The 16,844-nt window shown below is 30.4% G+C and overlaps 1 protein-coding gene and 1 pseudogene across 1 annotated transcript; one reads left to right on the top strand and one right to left on the bottom strand.

Moving 5' to 3' along the window:
* Positions 1–307: 307 nt before the first annotated feature.
* On the bottom strand, positions 308–5,636 carry LOC125824967 (uncharacterized; annotated as a pseudogene).
* A 6,574-nt stretch (positions 5,637–12,210) lies between these two features.
* LOC125824985 (uncharacterized) lies at positions 12,211–15,082 on the top strand. The gene is made up of 2 exons (XM_049504329.1): positions 12,211–13,594; positions 14,892–15,082. The coding sequence occupies exons 1-2, from the start codon at positions 12,211–12,213 to the stop codon at positions 15,080–15,082; spliced, it is 1,575 nt and encodes a 524-aa protein (XP_049360286.1).
* Positions 15,083–16,844: the final 1,762 nt, after the last annotated feature.

Here is a 16,844-nt window from a genome sequence, read left to right as displayed (position 1 = left end):
AATTAGTTATTTCAACCAACTATTATGAAGATACATACTGAAATGTCAACAAAGCATATACTTACACTGTAAAGTGATTTCATTCAAAATAGAAAGGCGGTTCTCATTCATAAAAATGAATATTAGCATTAATTCATTGTAAAAGCAGAAAGGGAAACTCATTTATCAAGATTTGTAATGATTTTATATGGTTAACTATGATAATGAACAACTCGAATATTGCATTGGCCACAAATTCCCTTGTTATTGTTTTTTGCCATCTTATACAAATTTGGTAGTTGTCGAGACAACAATGTTCAACATTCCTTCAGGTATCGCGGCTTCCCCCTTCAGCACATTTGTTTGTATCCTGTCTCGAGCGGTAAAATAATCCCCACAAGAAGTGCTCGTTGTTCCATCCTACAAAAACATCCACAAGGTGAGATGCATTGAAAGAGAATAAGAAAATGAGAAAAGAACATAGAGATTATAAATGTACTTTGAGAATCACCGCACAAGGTTGTGGATGCAAGTATGATCAACTCAACACCATTGATAAGAGTTCTCATCACCAAATCCTTGTTGCGCATGAACTCCACCAAATCGATATATCCCTCAAACCTACATATAATGGGAAATCCAAATCAATTTCTAGTAATTAAAAACAATCCTGGGCAATGGTGCACTTCTACTTTGCAACCCTGATCCCTTTTAAGACAGATATATAGGGTAAATCTGACCTTTTTTTCTCACTTATGAAGAAATACAGTCCAATGTCTTCTTTACCCGGACAATGATTGTCGAATAAACTTGGCCAGATATCTCCACGCGGAACTAGTTCAAGTTTAAGAGTATCGGGCAATAGTCCCGAGAACTCATACACTTTACGACTAACTCTGCAAGTAGGATGAGCCTGGAATATCTCAGGTGCAAGTTCTAGAGCACCTAAGATGTCAAAACTTCCCCTAAAATGCAACAAAAAAAGACTAATTATTATAGGGAAGCGATGTTCAGTGGTGCAAATTCTTCAAGTAAAAAAAAGATCTTCTATATATATATATATATATATATATATAGTCTATAAAATAATCAAATGAAAACTTCTCTGCTTTTTGAAGCATAACAAAAGCATATTCGAGTTTCAAGCACACAAAAAGATCCATGAAGCAATTTATCAGACATAAAAACATACAGAGAAAGTTTCACATAAAGCTAAACGTTGTTTTTCACTCTAAATCACATTAAATTACAGAACTGAAAAAATAGAAAACAAGCAATGTATGGTTCACATATAACCTACTCATCTACAATTTCTTGTTTCCATACCTGAAAACATGAGATGGTCCATATTCCATAATACAATGACATAGAGTGGCAGCAACTTCAAGTCCTCAAGGAATTTATACATAATAGGAATCAAGTTCACTACCATCTCATTAAACATTATATATTCAGAGTATCATTATGTCATGACTCGCAACTATATATGAGCAGAACTTTTTTCCATAGTTAGACATATATTCTACAATGCCCTATTCATTTTTTTAGTGATACTAATGGCATCCCTAGGTAACCATTAATTCTTGGGAAACCTAGCAAAGATGGGTCATCCAAAAAGCTAGCATGCAAAAACAGAGATGAGCTGAATTTAAATATTTTTGGAGCTCAGTGTACCCTGTGTTAACCTAGGTTAGTAATTAATGTGCATTCACGAAAGGTACTTACTTCCAGGAAGGAACTAGAGCAGGATCAAAAGGGTGTGTCATAGGTGAATTCATCATGCGACTCTCGTGCACAACATCGCGAGTCCTATGCTCAAGAATGGTAGAGGCACCTGGACCTAAAAAATAGGCTACATCAAATTGAATAGAAGTATAAAAGTACATTAATTTTGGTATGAAAGCTTTACAAATATTGACAATGTAACGAAAATCATTTTGAAAGATAATATCAACATCATTGAATTTTTTTTAATTAGAGTATATGATAGAAAATGAAATTTCTAAAGAATAGAGGTACAAGAAAAGGACAAATCAAACCAAGTAAATGAATACGAAATATGATGGTGAATACTTAACCTTTAGGCTTGCTAAATTTTCGGTATTTGGTTGACACAACTCTTGAGGAGACAGTGTTTATCGGTGCTGATCCATATTTCTTGATACGTGATGACAGACCAAGTGCTTCTTCAACCGGTAGATATCTTGTTTTTCCAGTCTGTACCTCTTTTTCCCAGTTAATATGTTGCCTTCGAGGAAACTTACTATGTTTCTTTGGTTGCACAGTACTCTGAGAAATCTTTGTAGAGGCTTGTGACTTGGGTCCCTTAAAACGCTCATTTTCTAATCCATGTGGTGAAAACATTACCCCCTTGCGAATATCACATTCTTCACAACGCCAATCCACTGGCGTATCTTCCCAATAGCCCACAACACAATATCTGAAAGGAAGAGAAAAACAAAAAAATTTAGAACAAAAAGATGACTATGTATGCATAAAAGATACACACAATATTTAAAAGAATTAAATGCCACAACATGCTAATAAAAGAATAGATTATACTAATATTTGCATTAGAACTAGTTCTACCCGTATGCCTGTAGCAAGAACTGACAACCTACGCATAAACGCTACTACTAATCAGATGCTTATAGCAGGAGCTAGCAACCTACAACCTATGACTACTTAAGCCTTTATAAATAAAATACCTTTTGAAACCTAAACAAAAAAAAGTGTATCCTTTAGGTGGAATCCAATATCCAATACTATTAGTATTTGACAGTTATGAAAAATGCAAGAAAGATTAGACAACTCGAAGAAGTCCTTACTCTCCCTAAGAGGTAATATCACTTCAATTTAGTCTTTTAATTCTATTCCACTTTTTATTCCTATTTAAAATACCAAAAAAGGGGACAAAGTTGGTAATCTAACTAGCAATTTTCTTCGAGAGAAGTAGCCCCTTGTGTGAAAAGATAAGTTTTTTCTCTAAGGCAAGTCAACCAAAACAGAAGGAGTTTAGGATTGGGACGATGTTTAAAGTTTTCAAAGAACACACACATATGCACAAGGTGATAAAGGAAGTACGAATCAGAGAGTTATGACTTTCAGCTCACCTGACTGCCCTTTCATATTAAAGAAAGAGAGAGAACTTACTGGTGCACATCAACATTCTTACATTGATAGCATGTAATAATTGCTTCTTGAATACCAAAATCACCGCAAACTTCACAAATTTTTTTCTGCAAGTTCATAAGAAAAGACAAGAAATTCTTAACCAACATTACCATATGAATAGAATGAAGAATGAGGAAACAAAATGTCATCAGTTACACAAAGGTAAATCATAATAAGCAAAATCATGTTTTCATCCCCTTTTTTCATTAGCTCACATGCTTATATATGTAATAAATCCACTTTTGCAACGGACACATATCCAATACATTCCAAGTATTATCCTCGACATCTTATTTTGGACAGAAAAAAGGGCTTTTTAGAGCAACAAACACAACATGTTGTAGTCAAAACATATATCTTGATGCACAAAATAAATCTCTCCAGACTATTTGTCCATCTAAAGCAATATGATCATATAATCTTCATCTTTGCAGAAAAATGAAAAAGAAAAAAGCACAACCATAGTGCAATATGCATTGATGTAAAACTATTTTCGACCTAAAATTTTAACAAATTAGTAAGGTGACTTTGGAGTAAAGCAAACATCCTTAGTACTGAAAGAGCAACACAATATCCTAATACGGGACAAGTATAGAGTAAAAAAATAAAGGACTTGGGACAATTAAACTGCACACAAAATAATTAGGAAAAAACACCTAACAAACAACAATGTATTGATTACTATTGCTTAATGGAGATAAAATCAAAGTTATTAATAGTTATGAGACAATGGCATATATGTTCCTTAATGATATAGAAGATATTATTACAAATAAAACTTGTACAGAATTCAACCTTCTTATAAAAGGAAACCATACTAGACAAACTTACTTTAGAGTTGAGAACTTTAGAAGTTAATATTGCCTATTCGAAGTATGTTGAATAAGTTGGTGCTAGTACAACTTATATTATTCATATTTGGATTCACCTCATCACGAAAGTACTATTTCACATGTACTTACTTCTCTTTTATCAAGTATTGCATCTCTTTTGTGAGAATGTATGGACTCTCAGGGTGTCACGAATCCTCGCTAGACACGCTGCTCATTCCATTGGCTTGTGGTGAACCCTATTTATTATTGAGGCACTTTTGCTTATGAAGTAACATTTTCTATATTTTGGGTATAGTTAGGGACTTGTTGTTGAAGGAAGCTTAAAGACTGATGGAACATGTCGAAGGAACAGGTCCATCGAAGCAGGCTGACGAGTAAGAGTTAGAGTCATACTAGGACTCGACTACTAAATCCTAAGTTATGTATGACTAAGCTACTGTATAAAGCACGAGTTGACTAGGATAAGGTATTTGAGTTATAATACAATACTACTCATGTAAATAATTGTGTTGTAGTAGGTTTCCTAGTATAACTAGAATAGGACTCTTCTCCTATATAAGGAGCTTGTAACTCAATATTATAATCATCAATACAATCCTTGATTTCTCCATACTTACGTGAGAATTCTACACTTGTATCATGTGTGATTTAGAAGTTCCATAAATATCATACTCATGTCATGTTTTATTTTGTAAAATTCTTAATGTAGCCTCGCATGGCTTTTTTATGACGCTATTAGTTTTTTTATTTTAACTTTCCACTGAATGAATTACTCAATACTTTATGAGATGCTTTGTCTTTCTCTTCTATGTACCTATCATGTTCATAAGTGGTATTAGAGAACTAGGATTTGTTGGTGAAGTGTTTGTTAGTAAGGAATGAGACTCAAGAATGAAATTGAAAGTGTAATGAGGGGCCTGTTGTCAAGGAGGAGCCATATAATGTCTCAGTCCGCTAGTGATATTGTTCGCTTTTGGGCCTAGGCCCCCATGAATTTAGAATGTGTCACTATAGTGTCTATATATATATCCTGTGAAACTTTCTATCTGTGTAGATATTTACTTCTACTCTGATGTTCCATATTATCCTTCATTTTAAGTGTTTAACACTCTTTTATTTGTATTTTATAATAATAGTGTCTCAACCAACTTAAACAAGCTAAGTATCGAGTTTTATCCATTCTTTAAAAAGATATTCAATAGAGCATTAATCTAAATTACTTTATACTCCTCTTTAAGTATTTTAATTAGCTAATACTCTATCAATTTGAACAATAAGGATATTTTGCAATAAATTCAATTTGATGAAATGACAATTATCAAATTTTTTTAATAATACACAGTTTTTCCAAATATCCTTTAATTTCAACTCAAAACTAGAAAAAGACATTTTTAAAAATGCTACACAAAAGTAAAGTTTTAGCAACACTGACTCAAGTCATACACCCCCCCTCCCCCCGCCGCCCCAAAAAAAAATAGATCAATTCTTTCAGACACTTTTAGGGAGAGAAAAAAAAATGCTATAAAAATAAAAAATGATTGCAAAATCGCATAATCATTAGCTATGGAAAAATACAAACATTAGCTATTTTACCATTTTGGGCTAATGAATGTTGTTTGATTCCTTTTGCATCGGAGAATGAGTGTTCATTTGAGTTCCACAGCGGCACACCTGCAAACAGAGAAAAAATGTCCCAAACGGTCCTACTCAGCACTCAATTTGTACGTTTTACTATTATTTTCAACTCACGTTTACCTGTTACATATGAATTTGAAATATTCAGATATAATTATTTTACCAAATTTTCTCAACTAATTAATGTTTAGTGGAGTATCAGATTTTGAAAAATAATTTGGTCAACGAAGAATTAATGCTGAAATTAAGACATAGAAAAATGTTATTATTTTTATTTATTTGTTAAAAGTAAAAAAATAAAATAAAAATTTATTTTTGAAATATTAAACAAATATAAACAAAGTGAAAACATAATAAACTTGGGGCAATATCGCTGTGGGTCTCAAAAAAATAAAATAAAAGATGACTCATATTTTGGCATTTTAGCTCTAAATATGAGGACTTTATGTATTTTATATGTTAATATATAATGTTGCTTTATATGATTAAGAAGTCAAAGCCAAAACTTCATTATGAGGAATAAGTTAGGGTGTGTTTGGTATTAAGGAAAATATACTCCACAAAAAATATTTTATTAAAAATGCATATGCGTAATTGGTCATATCAATGATTACTAGTCTCTGGGAACGTGCGTTGCACGTTTTTACCTTACCACATTATAAAATTTGTACATTATTGACTTTATGTTCTTCGCTATTTATCGCATATTATTTTTGTAAATACGACAAGTCTTATATATTGACTAATGTGTTTATATATAGAGCTTATATTTGCGTTAAAAAAATAATAATAATAAAAAAGATGATTTCAAACATAATTTGTTAGTCTAAAATATATTTTTTATATACTAAATATATGTTTATCTATATATACACAGCCATATGTCAATACAGGAACTATTTGAAAATTTTTATTGTGTGTGAGGCACTAGTACTAGTTGTATAAGGGTATTATTTTATTGATATTATTATATTCTGCTTTGTGGGACCCATGCTTTATTTTCCTTCTTGGCCTTTTGTTTCTCTTTCCTTATTTTCCTTTGATATTTTTTTTAATTTAAATCTTATTTGGAAATCAATTTAATTGCTCCCTTAGTTTGTTCGGATGAAAGTACTTATTATTTTTTTACTTATTTATTTTAACAGAAAATGTTTTTCAAAGTATAATTTTTATTATTATATAATTAAAGGTTGTGAGCATAAATAAATTCAAGTTAGTTCTTTAAATGGTGACTTATCCCCTGAAAATTGACCACTAAATTATTTTTGTTTCTTTTCCTCCCATTTTTCATTTATTGTACTTTAAACATTTTTGCCTTTATATTTCATGTCCTTGTAACTTCTACTTTTAGGACCCACTTAAACATAAATAATCATTTATTTATTTATAAAATAATTTTTACTTTATTTTAAAATAGATTTTTGACCATGAAAATTTGAAACACAACCTTTTTTTTCTGAAGGTATATTTTAAATTTGGAAATATGTTAGTATAATATGCCGTTCACCTCATTTTTTACTTTTGAAGTTTTATATAAGTATAACATGAACATTATTTTGAATAATTTTTTTGCAAAAATAAAATATAACTCTATTTTCAACTCTAACTCCAAATATTTCAAATACAATAAAAATATATACGAATTCTATAGTCAAATGCCTGATAATAATGATCATAACCATGATTTCTGTGTCGATAACATCTAAGTATTTAATGTGTAATACAATAATAAGTGTTTCATTTTATATTTAAATGTATTTATATTAGAGATTCCTTTTACTACTTTAGTTTTATTAATTATATTTTGAAATTTAAAATTTTATCATTAATATCTTATATTATGTAGTATTTAATGATAATAATAATAATTTTAAAAAATATTTTCTGTTAAAATAAATAAGTAAAAAAATAAATTATTTTCATTATATAAACTGAGGGAGTAATTAAATTTGTTTCAAATTAGATTTAGAGAAAACAAAAAAGGAGGAAAGAGAAAAGTAACAAGAGAAACAAAGGCCACCCAGGAAAATGAAGCATGGATCCCACACATTAGAATATAATATCAATAAAATAATCTCCTCATACAATTAGTACTAGTTGTGCCTCATACATAATAAAAAATTTTGTACTTCCTGGAACTTTCTGCTACAAATTACCAAGATCTAAAGTCCTCTTTGTTGTTGCGTGATATAACTAACTATCTTTTAGTTTGTCATTCAACTTTTCTGAAAACAGAAGATGCTAGTAAGAAGTATGCTAAAAATTAATCCGCGTCAGGTGTTTATATCAAATTCAATAGGTTACTTTAGTAGTTAAAAATTAACCGAGTTGTTAATGAAACTCAAGAAATTGATCAAAACAGGGTGTTGTTGTATCAAAACAGAAGTAGTTTCTTGGTTAACATATCTGTTGTAATAGTGGCAATTAAAACTGGCGATTGTTATAACTGTCGTAATTTATCATGTATTAAAATGGCGATTTTTAAAACTGTCATAATATGTAAAATTAAACCGCCGTATTAAATCATTTAAGATTATGGCACAACTCTCGTTTATGCTAGTTCAATTTCAAATAACTGCAAACTCTGTTGCAAATTCATTTGTATGATGATCCATCTGCTACTCTTTCAATTTTAAAGTTTTCCTCTCATTTCAATTTCTTGATCAATTTGAAATTTGTGTAATAAAACATGATTATCCCACTGATGTAATGCGTTTTTTATATGCCTGATTGCTGGTACCTAGTCTACATTGAAGCAGTACTCATCTTGTTTTACCTTTGTTTAACAAACCTTTTTTTGAACTTAATTGGTCACCCCTCCTATCACATTGTGCTCTCTCTAGCGCTTGAGAGTACTAGCTTTGGAGTCCCATTGCCTATACGATAAGAGAATTTCTACTGACGTTCTGAATAATTAAGCCGGTCACTCTATTAAATCGAAGAATCTTGATATGCTTTCTCACAGACATATAAAATGTACAGAGATTCTTTCCATCTGAGTTTGAAACGGATCCAGATAGAGTCACATTTGATGATGAAATGGTGGCGATTCAAAGAAAGCCATTGAAGAATCTGTCATTCCTTTCACTTATGTATCTGCTAATTGCTTTGTTTTTATAAGAATATTAATAATAAAGTCATGTTCTTTTTTGAAATTTTTCTCTCATCAACTGCCTGAAAAAATTGGTATATTTTATTTGATCATAGTTTACAACATTATTGCATGTTTGGTTAGGTTTCTAAGAAACTAAAAACTATTTTTACGATTTCTTTGCCTTGTTTATGAGGAATTAAGAAGTTTGGGTTCATCAAGTTGACTGGAAATGCATAATAGCTTTTTTACTAGGAGTAACTACAATTAGAGAGTTGTGTGCGATAGATTTACAATATAATCTTCTTCTTTTTTTTCCATTTACACTTCTTTTCTTTTTATTTCTTATATTTTTACACTAAATGAAATAAGAATAAGTACCTCAAATAATGATAAGCAAATAGATTTTTAAGGGAGATATTCAAAACTCAAATTATTGAGTCAAAGAAGTGAAAAAATAATTCATGTATGAGAAGAATAAAAAATACCTATGAACTAAAAAAAGCATGAACTTCACTAGAAGGATCTAACATACCTGTACATGAATATTTTTAATCATAAATGAATTTAAAAAAAATTATTTTCTTAAATTTTTTTTAAACTAATTGTCTTTATACTAATATTTTAGGAAGAGTGCAATGGCATACAAGATGTATGTACCTAAGATAAAACAATCAGAATAATATACTAACTGTGGGAAGCAAGAGAGAAATTTGTTTGGTTCTTTCAACAAACTACATCATTGGTTCCGTATTAGTTATCACATATTTATTGTTGTTGTATGCTATCAAATGTAGCACAACCGACACACAATTTTCCCAAAAAGTATATGAAGAAGTCTATAGAAAGGGACAAAAGAGAAGGTCAATTTTCAATCATCCTTGTTGAAATTTTTAATAGAGTTAAAAAATTTTTTTAACCAAAATAGCAAAAAGAAATTCCAATAGTTACATGAATCACTATGACTTGTAGTAAAAGATTAAGATTCATGAAATAGGAGGAAAAAAACTTTGAGGAATGAAACACACTTCATAAGAAGTTTAATTAATGTATTTGAATTCGACTCCCTTATAACGGAAAAAACCTACAAATAATAGTGGCAGAATAGAAATTTTGTTTACTAACAAAAAAGTATATGAAGAAGCATGTAGAAAGAGACAAAAGAAAAGATCAATTTCAAATCATTCTTGTTGGGATTATTAACAGAGTTAAAAAAAAAGTCACCAAAATAGCAAAAAAAATTTGCAATAATTACATGAATCACTATGACTTACAATAAAAGATTAAACTTCATGAAATAGGTAGAAGAAAACTTTGAGAAATCAAATATGTTACTTTTTATATCTGATATTTCATAATATGATTTAACAATTATTTTCTTGGTCAAATATACAGGTGACAACTAATAATTTTGAATGGGACGAAAGAAACAAAAGGTACACACACAAAATTATGATTTATATACATTAAATAAATATTTTCGCAACTATTATGTCTTAGACTAATAATAACTACTTTTGTGTAGGTGAACACAACAAAATTTGCAATGATCATTTGCTAGTCATCTTAAGAAAGACATATGTTGATCGAATTTCTATAAAAAAATTACAAAACATTACTCTCATTCGGCAATAACTTTTTAATATGTATGCAAATATAAAAAGGTAAGAAATATTTTGAAACCACACTCGACATTTAAATTATGAGTTATGCCATATCATCATATCATCATATATCATATATCATCTATCATCATATCATCATATATTACTAAAAATGGGAACAAAAAAAAGTTGAAAGTTGAAATACCATTTTACCCCTACACTAAATTAAAATATTATAAATATTTAGTTAATTACATGTTTAAATATTAGTGATAATCAATTACTACATTGAGTAAATAGAAAGTTCAAGTGTTCAAAGGAAGATTGTTTACTCTTCCAGATTTTAATGGAGGTTCATTGCATATATTTAATATTTTTAAAGTTGTTCTCTTTTATCAATTTTGGCCCTTTGAAACCTTCAGATATATAATTTAAAACTTTAAGATGTCTTTTGGTATTCCTCTATTTTTATCTATATAAATTCATCTTTTTTATTTCATAAACTCACATCCAAAATTATTCTTTTCATTTTATAGTTAAAGTAATGAAGTCATCAACATCTAAAGTTGATCTAACGTATATGACATATCTACCTTAGTCTGATTATCTATCACTTTATGAAAATAAAGTGATTTTTCTATTTGATTCATGCTTTAGTTTGACTCGATGGGGAAGACTTTTGAATTTTGATTGGATATGAGAGGTGTTGACAAAAACTTGGAAAATTATGTACCGATTTTGTATTTCTTTTTCCATTTATATAATGTTATGATTAAAGTGTTAAGAATGATGTGTATGTTATTTTTCTCTTCTATATTTATTTTTTTATAGTCTTCTTTAAGTTAATTTTCTATAAAAAAATTTTATTATCATAACATTTATTTGAGATTGTTGCATTTTTGTTCTCATTACACGCATGTTTTTATTGAATTTTAATTGTCTTAATGAATTTGTAAAATATTGCATGGGACACACGTGCAACACGTGTGTCCAGAAACTAATATACTCTTAAACAAAGGGAACTTTTGTAAAGTTGAATAGTTGATATATTATAAGAATTGCATAATTGAAGTTTGTTCTAATATTCTTTTTGAAATTCACTCAACAACAAAATTTCAGTATGTCGATGTATCTTGTGTTGATAATAATATCGATTGAATAAACTTATCATTCAACTATTTGAGCTTGTATTTTTATCTTCAATTTGTGTGCAACTTATCACGTGCTTATTATGATATTTCCAAAATATTTGTACTCATTAGCATGGGGGATACACATGGTGCAACACACGTGTTTGAATAAATTTATCTATACCATTACAATAAACCCATACAACTTAGTAAGGGACGCACGTGCTCAGGACTAGTAAAAATACAAAAGATTATTCCCGTAGATGAATAAATAAAATACATTATTTTATTGTTGAAAATCGTAATTAAAAAAAAACGCAAGTTTCTAAAAATTGCTTTACTATTGAAATTCCCAAGTTTCTAAATTGGTTGCCATATTGTTGAAAATTGTAAGTTAAAAAAAAATTAAAAAAAATTGTAAGTTTTTAAATATTGTTTAATTGTCGAATATGGTAAGTTTGAAAATATTTTATTTTCCTAATTTCTTACGAATTGGGTTTCTAAATATTGTTTTATTGTTGAAAATTGTAAGTTGAAAAAAAAAAGCGTAAGTTTCTAAATATTATTTTCTTGTTGAAAAAAATCGATAAGTTACTAAATATAGTTTTCCCAAGTTATTACCAATTGGGTTTCCCAGCAAGGCAAGGGGATTGAAGCTAGTTATAAATATGGGATTCCTAAATTGTCCCCATTGCGTTCAACTTTATACTTTTTCTTTCTAAACAGTCACAACTCATAAAATTAGTTTAATTCATTCAAGAGTGATGGAGTTTGAAGAAGAAGGGTTTCGATTTCGTCCTGAGAATTCAGAGTTACTTACATACCTTCTCAGGTTTATGGCTGAAAAAGATTTGCATGACGATGGTTTTATTACCGTGTGTGATGTTTACAAACAAGAACCTTGGCAAACTTATAGCCGTGGGCGTCATTGTGGAGGAGGAGATGATGGGGATACTAGTATTTTTCGATACTTTATTTCACCCAGACATAAGAAAAAGAAAACTAACGATAGATTTTGCAGAGTTGTGGGTAAAAATCTTGGGACTTGGAAGCAACAAGATAAGGGGAAAATGGTTGTGAGTAAACATAACAAGTCTTTGAGTATGGGACTCAAGAAGAGTCTCTATTATGATACTAACATGTGTTGTCCTGATGATAGCAAGTGGCTCATGAAGGAATATGCCTTTTGTGAAGCTATTCTTAGAAAGTTCGAAAACTCTAATTTTAAAGATTATTGTATTTGTGCAATAAAAACTAAGCCCCAAAAAAACTCTGCTATTTGTTCTCGAAGTAGTAATGTGAGTACAACTGTTATGGATACAAAGGTGATTTCAGAGGTAAATTCTGTTGTGCCGCGGATGGATCAGAAATGTAAGGAGATCACTCCTATCAATATTGTTGAACCAATGGTGCAAATTCAAGATGCTTCATCAGGTGAAGAGAAGATCAAAGAGCTATTAGAAAACGATGATCCTGAAATAACACTTATGCGGAATGAGGACTATGGAATGATCAATCATCCTATCAATGTCGTTGAAAATCCAGCGATGGAAGTTGATGATGTTGAGGTGCAAATCCAAGAGGTTGCTGGTGAATGGAATGGTGTTTTGGAATTTGAGAACACAATGCCAGAAAATAATCTGCCTAAGGAACCAGCACACCTGCAGCAAGATTGTCCTTTTGGTGTTAATGAGGACCGTATTGCAAGCTTTGTTGGACTACTATCTGGTTGTGGGAACTCTGCTATCAGGAACAATCAAGAGGCCCCCGGAGAAGAGAATGGTCAGTTGGAGCTAAATACTTTTTCTCAAATACAACAACCTATGATTCCTGACTTTGCGAATGTGAAGTCAAATATCACTATGCCTGAAATATATGATACTTTGGCTGAATATATGGGTGTCGATGTATTGATGAATCTGAACAATGAGCTGCTGATCCATCCTTTTGATTTTTCTAAACGAGCAATAGTAGAATCTAATCAACATCCAGTGCAGATCACTCAAGAGGCTGCTGGTGAAGAGAATGGTCTGTTGGGGCAAACTGTGTCGCCTTTTTCCAAAGTTCAAGAATTTGTTATGCCAGAAAATAACGTGCCTGAAATGTTCGATACAGGTGACACATTGTTGGAGATAAACCAGACACCACAAGCAGAGGCGAATCCAGGATTTTAAGAAAACGGGTGCACCATTGCTTTAAAGATAATATCAAAAAAATTATAATAATAATAACTAAGCGAGCAATACATAAAAATTACATTACCACAAAAAATTTCATCAGTTTACAATTGTACTCGACGAGACTTCATATTTTGAAAACGATTTATAATAGCATCATTACTTACATTTTCAAATATTTTCCGCTCTATCTTACAAACTAAACATCCATTCAAAAATTCTTCACCAATGCTATTCAACTTAATTAGTCACAAATTTAACTAGCAAATTTAAAATAAAATAAGAGAATCGCATATCTTTCACAATAAAAAATAAGGGAATCACACCCTTGAAAGTTCAAATAAAATAGAGGAATCACAATCTTTACAAATCTAACTAAAATAGAGAAATCACACTCCTTTCACATTTAACAATAAGAAAATCACACATTCATAATAAAAAGAGGACTTATGCCTCTTTTGCAATCACATAGAAGAGGAATCACACCCTTTTCACATTTAAAAAAAATAAGGGAATCACACCCCTTTCACATATAAAAAAAAAAGGGAATCACACCCCTTTCACATTAAAAAAAGGAATCACGCCCTTCAAAATTGATAATATAATATGAAACACATTCCCTACAAGTTACATTCGCAAAATATGTAAGTTTGAGATAATCAATTCTTTAGCTATTGATGATTTCCTATTATAAGTAATGACAAAGATTTTTTTATATGAAAACCCTAAAATTTAAGTGATATATATATATATATATATATATATATATTTATTTATCTTGTTAGTTTGTTTATTAAAAAGAGAAATCATAAACTAAAATTACCTTAAACTTTGACAATGATGATTTATCTAAATTCTTGACTTGAAGTTGGAGACTTGAAACTTCTTCTTTGTGTGGAAAATAGAAAACAAATTTGAAGAGAGGAAAAATATTGTTGGAACTTGGAAAGTGTGTGGGAAGGAAACTTTTGAAGTCTTTTGACTTTTAAACTTTCAGAATTTAGCTTTTTCTTTCTTTTTTTTTAATGAAAAATGTGTTTTTAGTTAATAAAAATAAATTGAAGCGAATTGGAGCTGCCTGGGATCGAACTTGCGACCTGTGAGTTGAAATCTTGCAGTGGTACCAGTGAACCATCCAGCCATTTTGAGAACGGGTTCAACAAGTTTTAATTTAATATATTCTTTAATAATTATAGAAGTAATATATCGAGTTTAGTCGGATGACCACGGGTTCGGGTGACCCAAAATTAGTACATAAATTCGCCCCTGACCACAAGAGGAATTTGAGACACTTTGTGAAACAGAAGAATCCAGCTTTGTTGCAGACCTTACAAAAGCCTTGTTAGATCATGAGCCTTTGAAGGATATATCGGATGCAATTAGGGCAAGTAAGAGTACATTATTGTTGGACCAACAATCTTGGCAGTCTAACGCGCATTTACAAGATATGCTGCTCTGAAGAATTGAACAGTTTCAGCTAATTTTGTGGACAAAACTAATTAGCTAGGTTCAGTTTTTAAAACACTATCAGGAGTTTTGTGCCTGCTTCTCAGTCCTTTCTGTTTGATGTTTCTTATAGTTTACGTAAATTCTATTTGTCCAACTTTAGTGTTCAATTTCTAATTTTGACAAAGAAACTGTTATTATAAGCTTTATCACTTGTTACAAAAGTTTATACAGTCCCCTCTTAAATGAAATATTTTGCTCTGTCTAAACCAAATCTACATTCAACAAACTTATAGTTATTGCTAGCTGATCGATTGATCTAGGTTTTCTTTGAATTTATATGTGTCCAATTTTATGTGATCGATTTGAAGTACGAATGTAGTACTGAGGAATCAATAAAATTTATGTCACCTTTATATTTTGGGACTATAGTGCTTCTCAATCGTTGAAAGAAGAGGAGGAATTTCTCGGTATGTTCAAACACTCTCTTTGCATTATTTGCTGTTTTGGAGCTTATCTCTCCTTCAAAGATGAAATCGACCTTTACAACTTATTGTTGTAACTTGGAGTATGCATCCGGAGGAAGCCTTGTCAATAGTCTTCGGAACTTTAATTCACTGCCGGATTTTGAAGTTAAAAAACAAACAAAGAATGTTCTTTTAGGGCTCAGTTGCATTCACAGCAATAGAATTATTCACTGCGACATCAAACCTGACAATATTAGACGAAACTGCCAAGATTGCTGATTTTGGGCTCTCCATGACTTTTGAACAGGGCATGAAAGAAAAACGGAAACTGATGATCAGGGGAACAAAAAGGTATATGGAACCTGAATTGGTGCGTAACTGTGACAATAGATAGATCCATAGATAAAAATTGATTTGTAAAAAAGTACGTGTGGGCTTGAACCCTCTTTAGAATTAGTTTTGGGGTATGTAGGCAGTCTGTGACAAAGATGATCTCACGTCCAGCCCCTTATTAGTTTAATTTAAAAAAAGTTGTATAGGTTCATCAACATTCTTTATAAAGAAATTATTCTCTGTTTTACCACAGTGAAATAATTGCACAGCTCTCTTTTATGTTATCTATTCGTGTCAAGTGTGCTAGTCCAATTTTAAACTCAGTTGCAGATCCATCTGCTACTCATTTGCCTTATGTCATTTAAATTTCAGAATTATCTTTCGGTGATCTATCTAGAAACAGGATTTTCCTACCTCTAATCAATTTGAAATTTGTGTTATAAAACATTATTTTCCCACCGATGTAATGTGTTTCAAGTAAATTAAAGGGTCGTTTGGAAGAGTGTATTAGAAAATATAATGCATGCATTAGGTGTGTGTATTAGTAGTACCTTGTTTGGTACAATTTTTCATGCCATGCATAACTAATGCAAGCATTAGTTATATACTCTATTGTGTTTTAAGTTGTGTATTACTAATACCAAGGAATTCTAGGTATTAGTAATACATATCATTTTAACACTTGCATTAGATTAAATAATTACAAAACTACCCTTAAAGCCTTTTTCATTTTCTTTGCTGTCATAAGTTTTTGTTTTTATTTTGATTTGTTTTTTGGTGTCTTTTAATTTTTTGGTGTCTTAATAAGCTCTATGGCCTCTTAAGTATCTTATTTAAAAAAAAAAAACATCTAATTTCAATATAATTTAATCCAAATTTTTAATATTGTGACAATAAATTTGATAAAAAAAATTATTTTCTAACTTTTCACAAAAATATTTTGACGCAATAGTATAACTATTTAATATTATTTAT

The sequence above is a fragment of the Solanum verrucosum genome, unplaced genomic scaffold (assembly GCF_900185275.1).
Source record: "Solanum verrucosum unplaced genomic scaffold, falcon-dt-bn FXZP01000086.1, whole genome shotgun sequence".
Lineage (NCBI taxonomy): Eukaryota > Viridiplantae > Streptophyta > Magnoliopsida > Solanales > Solanaceae > Solanum > Solanum verrucosum.
Note: the sequence above shows the minus strand (reverse complement) of the source record. Positions and strands in the feature narration are given on the sequence as shown.

What these genes read in the sequence shown, in the direction of transcription:
- LOC125824985 (XM_049504329.1), top strand. Translation starts at nt 12,211, where the DNA reads ATGGAGTTTGAAGAAGAAGGGTTTCGATTTCGTCCTGAGAATTCAGAG. An exon ending in GGAGATAAACCAGACACCAC is followed by an intron (nt 13,595 to 14,891) that starts AAGCAGAGGCGA and finishes AAATTCGCCCCT; the next exon opens with GACCACAAGAGGAATTTGAG.